The 14,126-nt window shown below is 47.8% G+C and overlaps 2 protein-coding genes across 2 annotated transcripts; one reads left to right on the forward strand and one right to left on the reverse strand.

Annotated features, from left to right (window-relative positions):
• Nucleotides 1-4,245: 4,245 nt before the first annotated feature.
• Nucleotides 4,246-9,723, forward strand: LOC123091704 (protein DWARF 53). Its single transcript, XM_044513303.1, has 3 exons — nt 4,246-5,642; nt 7,180-7,426; nt 7,553-9,723. The coding sequence occupies exons 1-3, from the start codon at nt 4,477-4,479 to the stop codon at nt 9,503-9,505; spliced, it is 3,366 nt and encodes a 1,121-aa protein (XP_044369238.1). The 5' UTR covers nt 4,246-4,476; the 3' UTR covers nt 9,506-9,723.
• Nucleotides 9,724-10,240: 517 nt separating this feature from the next.
• Nucleotides 10,241-13,829, reverse strand: LOC123091705 (fatty acid desaturase DES3). The gene is made up of 8 exons (XM_044513304.1): nt 13,457-13,829; nt 13,240-13,329; nt 12,520-12,586; nt 11,606-11,698; nt 11,323-11,508; nt 11,140-11,217; nt 10,889-11,026; nt 10,241-10,775 (listed from the first exon to the last, which is right to left on the reverse strand). The coding sequence occupies exons 1-8, from the start codon at nt 13,747-13,749 to the stop codon at nt 10,575-10,577; spliced, it is 1,146 nt and encodes a 381-aa protein (XP_044369239.1). The 5' UTR covers nt 13,750-13,829; the 3' UTR covers nt 10,241-10,574.
• Between the last annotated feature and the right edge of the window lie 297 nt (nt 13,830-14,126).

Below are 14,126 nucleotides of genomic sequence, written 5' to 3' on the forward strand. Positions count from 1 at the left end.
TAACAAATGAGCAAAAATATATAACTCAATATCAATATCATACCCGGTCGCATGGGCCAGTCTCCAGAGCACGAACTCCGCCTTGATGTGCCAGCAACCTAAGCGAGTGGGGGGGGGGGGGGAGTGGACACATTCTCGAAGACATGCTTGTTCAAATCTAGCCATATAAACCATAAAAAGAGACATTGATGAACGTGCTGATCTTCGCACGGAGAGGTTGAGTTATTGACGTGACGATCTTGGACCGCCATTTCATGATGGCGGTCGACACATATGGAGCAAACATGGCAGGAAAACAAAGAACGGCCCCATCCCACCCCAGCACAAGAAGGGGCATCGGAGCATGATGTGCTAGCTATCCCCCATGAAACAAAAGCTTACAACCGGGGAGGAGGAAGGGGTAATCAATGAGCAAACATGTCGATAATCCAGAGCCCATCCTTGAGCGCCAGCCATGCATGTGAGAACCTTGATGTCTAGAGGTGCCCATGAGTTCCACACTTTCACGGGCACACAACATACTCTCTGCCAAAGAACAATGACTAATAAGCAAAGCAGACAAAGTTGACATTAAGCATGTCATACTTTGGTTCACTATATGTGATTTTCGAACTGTACTCCACCTATGAATGAAACTGAGTGGATGCATAGTATACATCAAGCTCTCCTATTAACATAAGTAAGTTGTTATCTTAAGTTCAGGAATTATCATAGTTTATATTTCTGTAAAATATAGCTTCATGGGCACATTCCACACATCAAAGAAAAATGAGGATGTAGCCTATCACCAACGTGACACGAAGCAAGTATGAGCAACATCTACAACCATTCTACTTGAAGTTCGATGACACATGTAAGAATTAACTACAATTAAATTGCATGCCTATATGGTAAAGCCAAAAAAATTCAGAAAAATATGTGTAACATACTTCAACAATTTTCATGCCCATGGCGCTAGATTTCTCCATGGAATTCACAAACGAAAACATACACTATATCTCAATACTTACCGACTCCCTGTCCTCACGTCTATATGTTGGCAGCCCTTAGGTGTGTTATCATCATATGTCAAAAAATATACTCCCTAATTTAAACGCTCTTATATTTCTTTCCAGAGGGTGTATTAATTATACTAAAGACAATGTTTGCCATAGATTTCAAACTCAATAACTCATTTTTGACAATATATATTTAGTTGTGTACCTGACTAGTTCAGTGAAAAACTCAAACCAGCGGAGAGATGTGTGTACAATATATTTCTACATTCTCAAACCTATTTACATGGACTAGAGATTAGGTCACATTTTTTTTTGATTTTTTTTTGTATAAGGGCATTGGGCTCTTAGGGTTTGGTAGCGCATCGAGTTTCTTTAATGAGAGGATAGAGTATCCATTCAACAAATTGCATGCGTAAATAATACTACCCACATATGACATAGTAGATGCATTGCATGGCGTGAAGGATCCAAACACCTTCACTTTTCCCTTACATTACACGAGTCACCTACGAACAGCAGCACACCACTTGTCACCAGTGGGTGGGGTCGTAGCCACCATATACACAGTGCCAAGTTCAAGTGGGCACACTATCTGCCATTTTGTGCTCACACAAACAACACTATTAGTGCTCCCCAGCACTCCTACGAGCAGCACAGCGTGACAAACGCCCATAGAATCAAATGGAATTCGTGTGTAGGGGTTAGAGCATCTACAGCCGGACTTGATAAATTCGACTCCTGAAATGCCATTTGACGCATCCGGACGCATTCTTAGTGACCAATCACGTCTCAAATAATCTATTCTACGATCGGATACTTCAAACTAAAAACTTTAAATCCATACTATTACATGCAACGTAAATCGATCTCTAAGTGGAGCTTATCCGGCTCCGCCGTGCCCATGTTCGGCGGCCGGCTTCGCTCCCCGGAGTGTTAGTCCGGTTGCCAACGAGGTAGAGTAAGACACGGGGACACGAGCCGGCTCACAGGATTCAAGGCGACGCCGCCTCCCATGCCCTACTCTTCCTTGTCGGAGCTCGGAACCCTGACGGTGTCGGTGGACGTCGGATCGATGATGGATTCGTCCTGGGATGAGCCGGCGCATCCACCATGACGCTGTTGTGGCGCCCGGGCTGGTGCACCATACGAGGCGCCGGAGAATGTGACTTCGCTTTGCCAACTTCCACCGCCGCGAGGGCTGCCGCTGCCTCGTACAGCGGGCACTTCGCACCATGTTTGCGCCGGACGATGCCCATGGTGCGTCCTCCGCCTCGACGCGCCAACGAAGGGGTTGCGTGTCCGCCACCGCGTTCGGATGCCAGACGGACTGCACCGCCTCCGGTGAGGCAACGATGCCGCACATCTAGCGACGGATCCATCCGTCATTTGGACGGACACAATGGATTCCTGATGTAAGGAGTCTGAGCGCTGCCGCCGGCCGGCCTCCTTCCGGGAGCGGCGGAGCGCTAGCCCGGCGGTCATCTCCTCCTCGGGGGCTGCATAGGATGAGTTTGGGGTCGACGGATTTGACATTGTAGGACTCGGATCCACTGCTCATCATGCCAGAGAAAGCCGAATGGGAGCTTGTGGGCGGAGTGGAGTGAAGTTGAGTGGCTAGGGTTCGGTCCAGAGAGCGGATGGGAATGATTATACGTGGGGTCGGGTGGATTAGCGTGGGCCGGAACCGATGTGACGGACGCGTCCGGGTCTTCTTATATCCGCCCTATATTTAGGCTAGATATGAGGGATGCCGGTCAGCCAGGTATTTAAGGCCGATTTGAGGTGTCCGTCTGTTTTTTTTTTCTTTACCAGTCAAGGGCCATCCGTCCGAATCGTATGAGAGGGGTTTGAGGAGCCTCGCTGTAGATTTTTTTCGATAAAGGACGATTTTATTATCTTAGAATGTAGCATCAAGAGGATACAAAATATTATGAGTAACACCCGGCCTCTGCATAACTGAGATGCACACAGCTAAATCCAAAAGTCTAATAAAAAACATGAAATATAAACCGACATATCGGCAACAGTAAAGTTCTATAGACCGACACTATGTTTATATCGAAGGTGGTGGTGGATCGATTCGGAGGTTATGCTGCCACCCGCTGTAGGTGCTCTTAGTTTACAACGCGACATGTAAAATACACCAGCTTGCAGGGTAGAGATATTTCTTGTACACCTTTTTGGATGAGATGTGAGCTGAGAATAAACCAAATGGGTGCACCAGTGGAATCCTAAGAGCAGCGCAGGTGTCCCTGTCCAACTAAAGTTGAGGGCTATTTTCGAAAGCATCGCGAGAGGAAACTCTTCTGCTTGCATGGATGGTTTCACAGGGGGGAAAAGAGAGGGAAACTAACTGAAATGATGTAAACGTTATCTTTCCGCCAACACAGCAATTATGCATCATTTCGTTTCAATTAATGTGACATCTTTGCCGATAGGCCAATGGGCCAAATTTTGCAGTAAACCGGGAGGCCGGAGCGCAGCTGACATTGGGAGAGAACCGGAGCCTTGTGCTGTTCCAGCTGGGGGTATCCATAGCACTAGATCCCGGTGCCTTTCCCAGAAGGATTTTGCATATCATATCTCATGGGTGGTGGCACTGTCTTTCACCCACTCACTGTGGGCAGGGGATCCCTCTTCTCTTTTGTAGTGTAGGAGAGAAGAGAACAATCAAGCTTGGCTGCAGCACAGTGGTCTACCCAAAAGAAGAATTTGTACTGCCACTGAGCTCAGCTGCATATATGCTATGCCTTGGTGCTCCCTCCACCAAATTAATAATTTTCATTTTCCCCCACTCCAGAAAGCAGCAGCACTCACTGTCACTATCAGGGCATGTACAATGCATAGCCTTAAGGTGATGCCTCGCATGCCATGTAGAATCGGATATGACGTAAAGTAGGTTCGGTTAGGAAAGCGGAATCCTCTTCAGGAGGCGGGTGCTTGAAAAAAAAAAGTGTGGTCCGGTGACAAAAGTTGAAAATGTTGGAGGGAAAAGTAGAGATGGATGTGTGGTAGAGTCTTTATTTTTTATTTCTTAATGAGGCCCACTAATGATAGCTTGCATTGTGAAGACAAATTAAATATAAATGCCTCAAATTATTTTTTGTCATGGGGCATATGTATCCGTATGCCACCATTGTACATGCCCTCCCGTCGCTGTCAGGTGGCCCCCACCGCATCACCGAAAAGAGGAAGAGCAGATATCATCATCACCCAAATAGCATATATAAACCCCTTCACCAGCCTTCCTGCCCAATTATTTTCTTCCAGGCTCCAGCGACCGGTGCCCCCCCAATGTTTCCTCTATTAGCAATCCGCCCCTCAGAAGTTTCGGCCTCGTCACCCGCCCACGCCCAGTGTGCGTGCGCGGAAAAGTAATACTAGCAACCAGGTCCCTCCAGTGATTACCACCTGTCACTGACCCGCTCGACTCCCCTAATCCCAATCCCAGTCCCAGCCCTCCACGCGTGCGCCGGCGATGCCGACGCCGGTGGCCGCGGCGCGGCAGTGCCTCTCTCCGGCCGCCGTCACCGCCCTCGACGCGGCCGTCGTCTCCGCGCGCTGCCGCGCCCACGCGCAGACAACCTCGCTCCACCTCATCTCCGCCCTGCTCGCGCCTCCCGCCCCGCCGCTCCTCCGCGACGCGCTCGCGCGGGCACGCAGCGCCGCCTATGCCCCGCGCGTCCAGCTCAAGGCGCTCGAGCTCTGCTTCGCGGTCTCGCTCGACAGGCTCCCCTCCGCCTCCTCCTCCTCCTCTGCCTCCGGCGCCGACGACGCGGAGCCGCCCGTCTCCAACTCGCTCATGGCGGCCGTCAAGCGCTCGCAGGCCAACCAGCGCCGCAACCCGGACACCTTCCATTTCTACCACCAGGCGGCCACCGCGCAGGCCCCCGCCGCCGTCAAGGTCGAGCTCTCGCAGCTCGTGCTCGCCATCCTCGACGACCCCCTCGTCAGCCGCGTCTTCAGCGACGCGGGCTTCCACAGCGGCGACATCAAGCTCGCCATCCTCCGCCCTGCGCCGCCCATGCCCATGCTCGGCCGCCTCCCCACGCGGAGCCGCCCGCCGCCTCTCTTCCTCTGTAGCTTCGCCGCCGCCGACGACGCCGACGTGCCTTCGCCAGCCGCAGGGAGCCTCGCCGGCGGCACCGGCGAGGAGAACTTCCGCCGCATCGGCGAGGTTCTCGCCCGAGGCCGCAACCCCATGCTCGTCGGCGTCGGGGCTGCCTCCGCCGCTGCCGACTTCGCCGCCCTCTCGCCGTACCGTGTCCTCCCCGTCGGTACAAGCTCCATCGACCAGACGGAGCTCGGCTTGGCGGCCGCCATGGCCAGCGCCACCTCCGGTCTCATCATAAGCATCGGTGACCTCAAAGAACTGGTCCCTGACGACGGCGAGCTCCAAGAGATGGGGCGCCGGGTGGTGGCGGAGGTGACGCGAGTGCTGGAGACGCACAGAGCTGGCCGTGTCTGGGTGATGGGGTGGTCGGCCACGTACGAGACCTACCTCACCTTCTTGTCCAAGTTCCCCTTGCTCGACAAGGATTGGGAGCTCCAGCTGCTACCGATCACGGCAGTGCGCGCCGGAGGCAGCCCCGCTGCGCTCATCCCTCAGGCAACCACCGCCGCGGCTTTCTCCAAGCCTGCAAGGTGAATCCTATTCTCTTCTCTTTCTACCTTCCGCCAATTGTTTATGCTTAGGATTGAGTTGATTGGCATCCATTGTGGTGACTGGCGTGTGTGCGTGTGCGCGCGAGCGCACCTTTTGTTTATCATATTCGGATGTTCCTTAGATGTCTGGTTACTAGTACTCCTACTACTAACAAGGATTACTAGTTCTTACTCCATGATCGGCGTACTATTAGTTTAGTACAGTACTAATGTTTTGAGTGCAGATTTGTCTGTATGCCCATTGGCCTGATTATTTTTCTACCATGTCTGATTGGTCGAGTTTATACAGAGGTCTTTAAATATTCTACATGGATACAACTTTTTCGTGACGTTGATTGTTTTCTGAATGTTTTTACCCATTCCGTTTAGCAGTATAGTTGTTTTCTCAGTGCTTGACCTGGTAATATGCATGCTTAAGTTATCGACTTAAGCGTGCCTCTTATCTTGAGGTGTGTTGTCATGGCCTCTTATCTTGAGGTGTGTTGTTATGGCCTTTGGAGGTTACGTTGATGCTTGAGTAAAGTACAGACCGAAGTTGTGTTACTGTGGTTGTCATGGTTTTGATTGTCATCCGCGTGATTCCGTTGTCCTTTAGAGGTTTCAATGGTGAGGAGTTTGCCACCTGGATTTTTTTTTTCCACAGTGGGTACATCTTCAGTTCAGATACTATAGTTCATCACAATCAGGGTTTGCAACTTCTGTATCTAAGATTAACAATGATACCTCTATTCCTGATTACCTGTGCTGAAGACCCCTAGTGTTTCTGCTCAGTGTTCTTATATATATTTTGATACCATGACCGGTTTATTTCAAATATCAACGAGAAGATTACATATTTCCACTTTCTGGGAGCGGGTTACTAATTTAAATACTTCTGGACCATCTTCCTTTTGTGTGATGTATTGATGGTTTTTACTCGTTTGTTTACTCATTCATTAGCTTCTTGTTTGTTCATTTAGGTTATTTTAAAGAACTTCTTTGCTCCTTTGACAATTTTAAGCTGTCCTATTTAATTCATAAGGTGGATGATTTGTTCCACCAATATTGCTTTGCGTCCGACATTTTTTATACAATCTCTCTATGACACCACTATCCCGCGTCAGATATTGATCCGGCTATTCCATCGAAGGGTGATGGAGTACTGTCGTGCAGTTGTCATACGAAAATTTGTCGTGCGTATATCATTCCTGTTGTTCCACCTTCATCGGGTGTAAGAATTCAGAGTACCTCGGTAAAAGAAATACAGGCACTAAAGATAAAAAGAGAGAAACGAACAAGGTTTTAAACATTAAAGAAATGCATTCTCATGAAAAGACATTATTCTATTTTGATACAGCAAGTACTCTTTGAACAATGAGGTTCTGATGCACTGGATCTAAAAGTGCTAGCCTTTTCTGATGCACTTAAGCAACTGCAGAGTCAGAATAAGCGTATTGAAGTAGGACTTGATGTGGGTTCTCTGTACTCCATTTTGCTCCTGTCATCTTGGCCTAACGGTGTCAAACTTGTTTTGCAGCTTTATGGATTCGCTCATTCCTTTTGGAGGACTTGTCAGTGATTCCTACGAAGCTAACAGCCTCACAGCAAATTCTTGTCCTCCGGCCCTTCGGTGTCAACAGTGCAATGATAGATATGAGCAAGAAGTTGCTACTATCATTAGAGGAAGTGGCATTACAGCTGAAGACCATCACCAGGGAGGTCTACCTTCGCTGCTGCAGAATGGCAGCATGATAGGTGCTAACAATGGATTTGATGCAGTCAAGGTGTGAAGCGGCTTACATATTTTGCGACTTTTAAGTAAAATAATTGATGCATATGCCGTCGTTTTGATAGATGCATAACTTTGAATATCATTGGTATAAAAGATGTACAGTTTTTCTTCAGTGCAGGTTAGAGATCAGATGGTATTGAATTCAAAAATATCGAATCTAAAGAAGAAGTGGAACGAGTATTGCCTACGGCTCCACCAAGGCTGCCATAGGATCAACAGTGTTCCATACCAGTTATTTCCGCATTATATTGGTGTTCCAGCCAATGGGGAAAGAGCAGAAAATCTGAGCAAAGGTCCTGAATCAGTTGAACTTCAAAGGGAGGTTATTAGACCTTCTGTAGTGTCTGTTCCACATACCAATGCTACCACAACGAGTATTTCACCCCCATCTATCTCTAACCAAAGGACTGACAACCTTACATTGGAACTTCAAGCTGGGTTTTCAAAGAGTGATGAAAAGCAGTCCCGACATGAAACCCTGTCATACTGTCATGATGGCGAAGATCACGTGTCACCATCATCCGCTGCATCTGTGGCGACTGACTTGGTTTTAGGCACGCCTCGTGAATCTTCTTCCAACGGTACAAATTCTGCCAGCTGCAAACATGTAACTGATGCAGAGATATCTGTACCCAAGAAAGTTGATGATTTGAATCTGAAGCCTCCGCAGATCTTTGCACAACCCTTTGCTTGTTCCAAGAGTTCCACAAATATGGGGCAAACATCACCTAGTGCTCGGCATTCAGCAGCTTCTGGAGGTTTGTCTGCTTTTGGTCATTGGCAGAAACCTTCACACCTCGCAGCACAAGGTTCTGATTTGAGTAATTACAAGCTACTTGTGGAACGCCTGTTCCAGGTTGTTGGAAGGCAGGAGGAAGCCTTGAGTGCTATTTGTGGTTCCATTGTGCGGTGCAAGTCAATGGAGAGGCGCCGTGGTGCAAGCAGGAAAAATGACATTTGGTTTAGCTTTCATGGTTCTGATTGCATGGCCAAGCGCAGAGTTGCTTTGGCGCTTGCAGAGCTCGTACATGGCAGCAAAGAGAACATGATTTACCTGGACCTGAGTCTCAAGGATTGGGCCGACTCAAGTTACAGAGGAAAGACTGGCACTGACTATATTGTTGACGAGCTGAGCAAGAAACGGCGATCTGTCATCTTCCTTGATGATGTCGATAAAGCTGACTGCCTTCTCCAGGACACTCTGACTCATGCCAGTAAGACTGGTAGATTCCGAGACTTGCGTGGCAAGGAAGTTGACATTAATGACTCCATTGTTGTGCTGTCAACAAGAACAACCAGAGGCTCCAAAAGTGTGTCTGTTGGAGTGGAAGAGGGTCTTACTTTCACTGAAGATAAGATCCTGGCAGCTAGTGGACATCAACTGAAGATCCTGGTAGAATCATGTACAGCGATCAGCAGTGAAGGCCAGGGTGATAAGGTGATAGTTTCCCCCGGGCACCCTCTCGCCAAAATTCGTGCATCTTTGTGCTGTGGGGGTTCAGTCAGCAAGAGAAAGTTCAACATTTCTGATGACCAAGAAAAGCTGCAGGAGGAATCACCGAGCATTTCCAAGCGACTGCACAGAACATCAAGTGTTCCGTTCGACCTGAACCTCCCCATCGACGAGGATGGTTCGAGCGATGCTGATGACCACAGCGGCAGCAATGACAACTCATATGGCACTCCAGAGAGGTCCATGGACAGCCTCTTGTGTTTGGTTGACGAGCCCATCGATTTCAAGCCATTCGACTTTGACAAAGTCGCCGACTACGTGCTGCAGGAGTTGAGCAATACACTCCACAAAGTTCTGGGCTCCGGCTGCACACTGGAAATTGATGTCGGTGCAATGGAGCAGATAATTGCAGCGGCATGGGCATCAGAGGGTAAGAGGCCTCTCCAGGCCTGGCTGGATCAGGTGTTCGCTGGAAGCCTTGGGGAACTGAACGTCAAGTGTGGTAAGCATGCCAGCAGTTCCACTCTTACACTAGTGGCCTGTGAGGACATGGCAGCAGTCAGGGAAGACAATGGTTTTGGAGGTTTGCTCCCCTCCAGAATAATTCTAGAATGGTGAACTGATGGTATCTGTATAGGGATAATTGTAATTATTTCTAGCTATTAGTCCACAATAGTATAGCATTATTTTGCCGGGAAATAATTTGTAGCCTAGTTGATGATGCATTGCCTTCATATATATCGGCAAGTATATATCGTTTGTAACACTTGTGGATTTGCCAATATAGCGCTGTTATATATGGTGATGCAGAGGTAGAGTACTGAAGTCCATAATCAGTGGGTAATTCCAGGTTTGGCCAACTTCTCCTGCTAATTTGTAGGTTCGTATTGAAATATGTAGGCCCTGTTTGGTTTATAAGTCCTAGGACTTTTTTTAGTCCCAACTTATAAGTCCCAAGTCACTAAAAAGTCCCTACCTGTTTGGTTCCTAGGACTTATAAGTCCCTATAAGACCATATTACAACTATAAGTCCCTATAAGTCCCTCCTTGAGAGTCTTATTTCATAAGTCCCAAATGCCCACTTCAAGTCCCTATAAGTCCCTCCTGTTTGGTTTAGATGGGACTTACAGGGACTTTTTTAAGTCCCTAAACCAATAAGCCCCTGAAAACAAACACCCTCGTAAATGCTAGTGGCTCACATTCTGAGTTTGGCCAACCCCACTTGTTATGCTTATGGTGGTGTAGGTTCATGTTGAAATTTGTAATAATTATGCATAACCCTGTTCCAGCAATCTAGTTAGTCTAGTACACAAAGATGAGTAGCCAATCTGTACACTCTAATTAGCAAGCATATAATTCAGATCAGAAAAACGGCGAGAGCACTTAATCTGGCTCACAAAATCAATGACCACTCTCCCAGGCCCGGCACATACAAATTCCAGACTGATCAATAGTCTAAGAAGTTTCATTAATTTGTTACATAACTCCACATCCAAAACTGGTAAGATTGAAAATAACATTGCTAACTACAACCACAATTGGAGAATGCTAATTCTAATGAATGGTCTGAATCTCATCAACCAATCAACACATTCTGTCTGTTGTTGCAGACCCACATGCTTTGATTTTAGCATAAAGCCCGTTCTGCTCATTTCTCCAGCAGACTATGATATCTCTCTATCTTACATCACTTGTGCTTGCCATCTTTCGCCCAGTTATCACCATTCAAGCTTGGGTCAGTTTGGTAGAAGACAACATCTCCAACATCGCTTACGAAGTGATCGACTCTCAAGCTCCTGAGGAGGACATGGAAGAGGTGAAGTGGCAGTGGACCTGACTTCTCTGGCTCGCGGTAATATCTTCCCAGTACTGGCCTTGCTGCCTTGGTCTGTTTTTTTGTTCACAAAATAAGGAGAAAGCCGTAGTTTCAGTACACAGTACTCAGCATTAGTAGGTAAGTGCATATATATGTTCAGCATAGTGTAGTAGTAGTGCGCTTACTGCTTCTACTAGGTGGTAGTGAGGTATTTGAGGGAAGAGGTGGTGGATGACATGAGTGCCAATGTCATGGTGGATGTTGTTGATCCATCCATAGTCCCGGTCCACGGTCGTCAGGCCACCACGGAGGTAGCTCCATTCCTGCAACGATGAACTATGCATAAAGATGGCTGTTTTTCATATATATATATATATATATTTGTAATTAACTGATATATTTTCCTCAAAATAACAATAATCAATATAGCAAGTACCTCGCCGCGATACCAAGGGAGGTCCTGGTGACCATGGTGGTGAAGGTACGTCACCAAATCGAGCCACATCACAAACACCTGTTTTATATGATACACATTGGATGATACCACAATCAAGTTAGTTGTTCAGTCCGAGTGGCTTGGACGCAAGCAGTGCTAACAAAACCGTTAACAGTCGCTTACAGCATATGGAACCCCGTAGAGCTTGAGCACCGGCACCGGCCCAAACGCACACGCCATGGCGATGAGCAGCGCGATCATCGTGAACCAGCAAGTGGTGGAGACGATAACGTCAAGCCTCTCCCTGGGGCTGAACAAATCGCTGCTTGGGTTGAAATGCGAGCCGTTCTTGCCCGGGCTTCTGTACCACTGCAGGTGTTGAGCCATTGGAGAAGATAGATTCAGTGCAGTTTTCAGGTGAGACTCGAGGATGCAAAGCACGATCATCAGAGAAAGAGATTCTTACGAGGTAGACAGGGAAAGCCAGGAGCGGGTACGGCAGCGAGAAGCGTAGCTTCTTGGTGCTTGGCTCCATCTCCTTGTACACATTCTCGGTGATCTGCTCAATTCAGTTTATATCGGCATCAGCTGAGGTTAAATGTGAAGGATCTTGGTTAAAATTGCAATTGGCTGCTGCTACAACCACAACTCCACAACAAGCAGCTGAGGCTGACTGAAAAGGGCAAGGCCTGGTGGTCTATGACTATGATAACGACAGCCATGCAATCGACATGAAAGGGACCTTTGCATTATGAAATGGTCTAGTTTGGTGGGTGACTAAGCAAAGCAAAGCAAAGCCAAGGTAAGATTCGATGCGCATCTTTGCTGATATACGGCGATCAACTTAGCAGGCAGTAGCAAGATGCAGATCTGATCACGTGACAGACATGATGAGTAGATCTACTTAGCCGGCACTTGCAGCTTGTGTTTGGCTGGCATTATTAGTAGTAGTATCTAGGAAAGGACGGACCACATCTCGCTAGCTAGCTTTTGCTTGGATGGATCTTTAGGGGCAGTTTAGTTTGGCAGCCTAATCATATATGCTACCAGTACCAGTATTCTCTCCCCTTTCCTGCTCCACTGCATGTGCACTCTGCATCTCAGGCTGAGCTGAAAGCAATGCTTGCTTGTCCTTTTTCACCCTTATTAACCTCAAATCTGCCAAACTCTCTCACAAACCTTTTACTACCTACTAGTAGAATGTACATATATGAACAATTTAATATCAGCATAAACATTTGCCCACAAATATCTGTCAAGCAAAGTTTTTGCCTCCGTTTAAAAAAATTAAAAATCTGTCAAGCAGTCTAGCAGCTCTGAATCTGAATTGCAATAATGCTGGCGGGTAGTGTTTTGTACGATGAGGTCAGGACTACTAACCGGGTGCCATGACTCGTCCTTGTCGATGTGGCCATGGTTCTGATGGTGCGTCCTGTGGCTGATCCTCCTGAATTATGCAATAACAAACATAAATGGTCCATCAGCCAAAGCTAACTACAGCAATCACTAGATCAATGCATTAACATTAATTGCCGCCCCACAAAAAATAATTAATTAACTAATTGCTGCACAAGAAAATGCAGATGCTGCCCCGCAAAAAAATAAAAATAAATTGCTGCACAAGAAAATGCAGAACCTTGCGAAATAAGTAAAATAAAATTCAGAATCTTGCATGGCATGCACGACGCATGGCTTGTGCCCATCGTTTTCGTCTCCATGTGGGTGTAATTTTCAATGTGGCCGACGTAGGGGACTGTGCACTAGTGTTAAACAACTCAAACTGTTGTCGGGAGATATTTCTCTCAACCTTTTCTTTTCTTTATCTTTAATATAATATAATAGGGGGAGAAACTCTGTTTCGCATCTTGTCGATTGCATTGGTTTGCTCCAAATTTTAGCTCCTTTTCATGATTTTTTATTTGTTTCCTAAATAAACTCATGATACTAGAAGAAAATTCCAGCCCAATGTGTATCAAACTGCATCACTTTTGTTCCAAATTTTGCAGCGTTTGTGTTCCTAATCTGTGCAGGTTCAGAATATGGGTGCATACTAAACTGTCAATATTTATGTTAAGCGGAGTAAAATCGAAAGATGCTAACCATCCGTTGTATGGGACAAGGATGAAGGTGTGCAGCAGGTGGCCGACGACGCTGTTGAGCGTCCCGCTGTCCGAGAAGCTCCCGTGACCACTGCATTACAAGAATAATCATTACTGTATCTCAATAGTAATCAGCATTGCCTGGGACGGCGACGATCTGATTAACTAATGGGTCGATTGCGGCGGGCGGCCGGCCGGAGGAAGGAAGAGGCGCGTACCAGTCGTGGCCGAGGACGAAGAGCGCCCAGAACATGGTGCCCTGCGCTGCCCAGTAGAGCGGCCACACGGCCCAGCTGTTGAGCCACCATGCGGCCACGGCCAGCGCGGCCACGACGGCGACGTCGCGGGCGACGTAGGAGAGGGACCGGAGTGGGCTCTTGTGCCAGCAGTGGGCGGGCACGGCGGCGCGCACGTCGCCGATGCGGAAGGGCGGCGGCTTGGCGGCGTCGAAGTCCTCCGTGGCCTTGCAGCTTTGCTCCTGCTCGGGCGCCCTCCTCGCCACGGCGCCCATGGCTGGATCTGTCTCCGGGAAAGCGGGGAGAGAGATTTGGGGCCGCGGGTTGGGTGGTGGTGGCCGGAGATCGACGCAGATGGGTGCTATTTATAAGCCATCAATTTGCCATTGGTGTACACTTCCTACGTTCTACATGATGGATGGGCCGGTGCACGTGCATGCGCGTCCTCCTCCTGCACGGAACCATCCAGTTTCCCTTTACGTGCCCATATGCTTGCGTCGTGTTTCCATACTGCGACACGATACAAAATGGCGATCAAATTACGTGGGACACATTCCCACAATGACATGTGTGTTTCTAAACTAAATCAGAAAATCGATGGAAAAAAACTAAATGAGAAGAATACGTACCTAGTTTTTTTTGCGGGTTAAAA

This window comes from Triticum aestivum, chromosome 4B (assembly GCF_018294505.1).
Source record: "Triticum aestivum cultivar Chinese Spring chromosome 4B, IWGSC CS RefSeq v2.1, whole genome shotgun sequence".
Classification (NCBI taxonomy): domain Eukaryota; kingdom Viridiplantae; phylum Streptophyta; class Magnoliopsida; order Poales; family Poaceae; genus Triticum; species Triticum aestivum.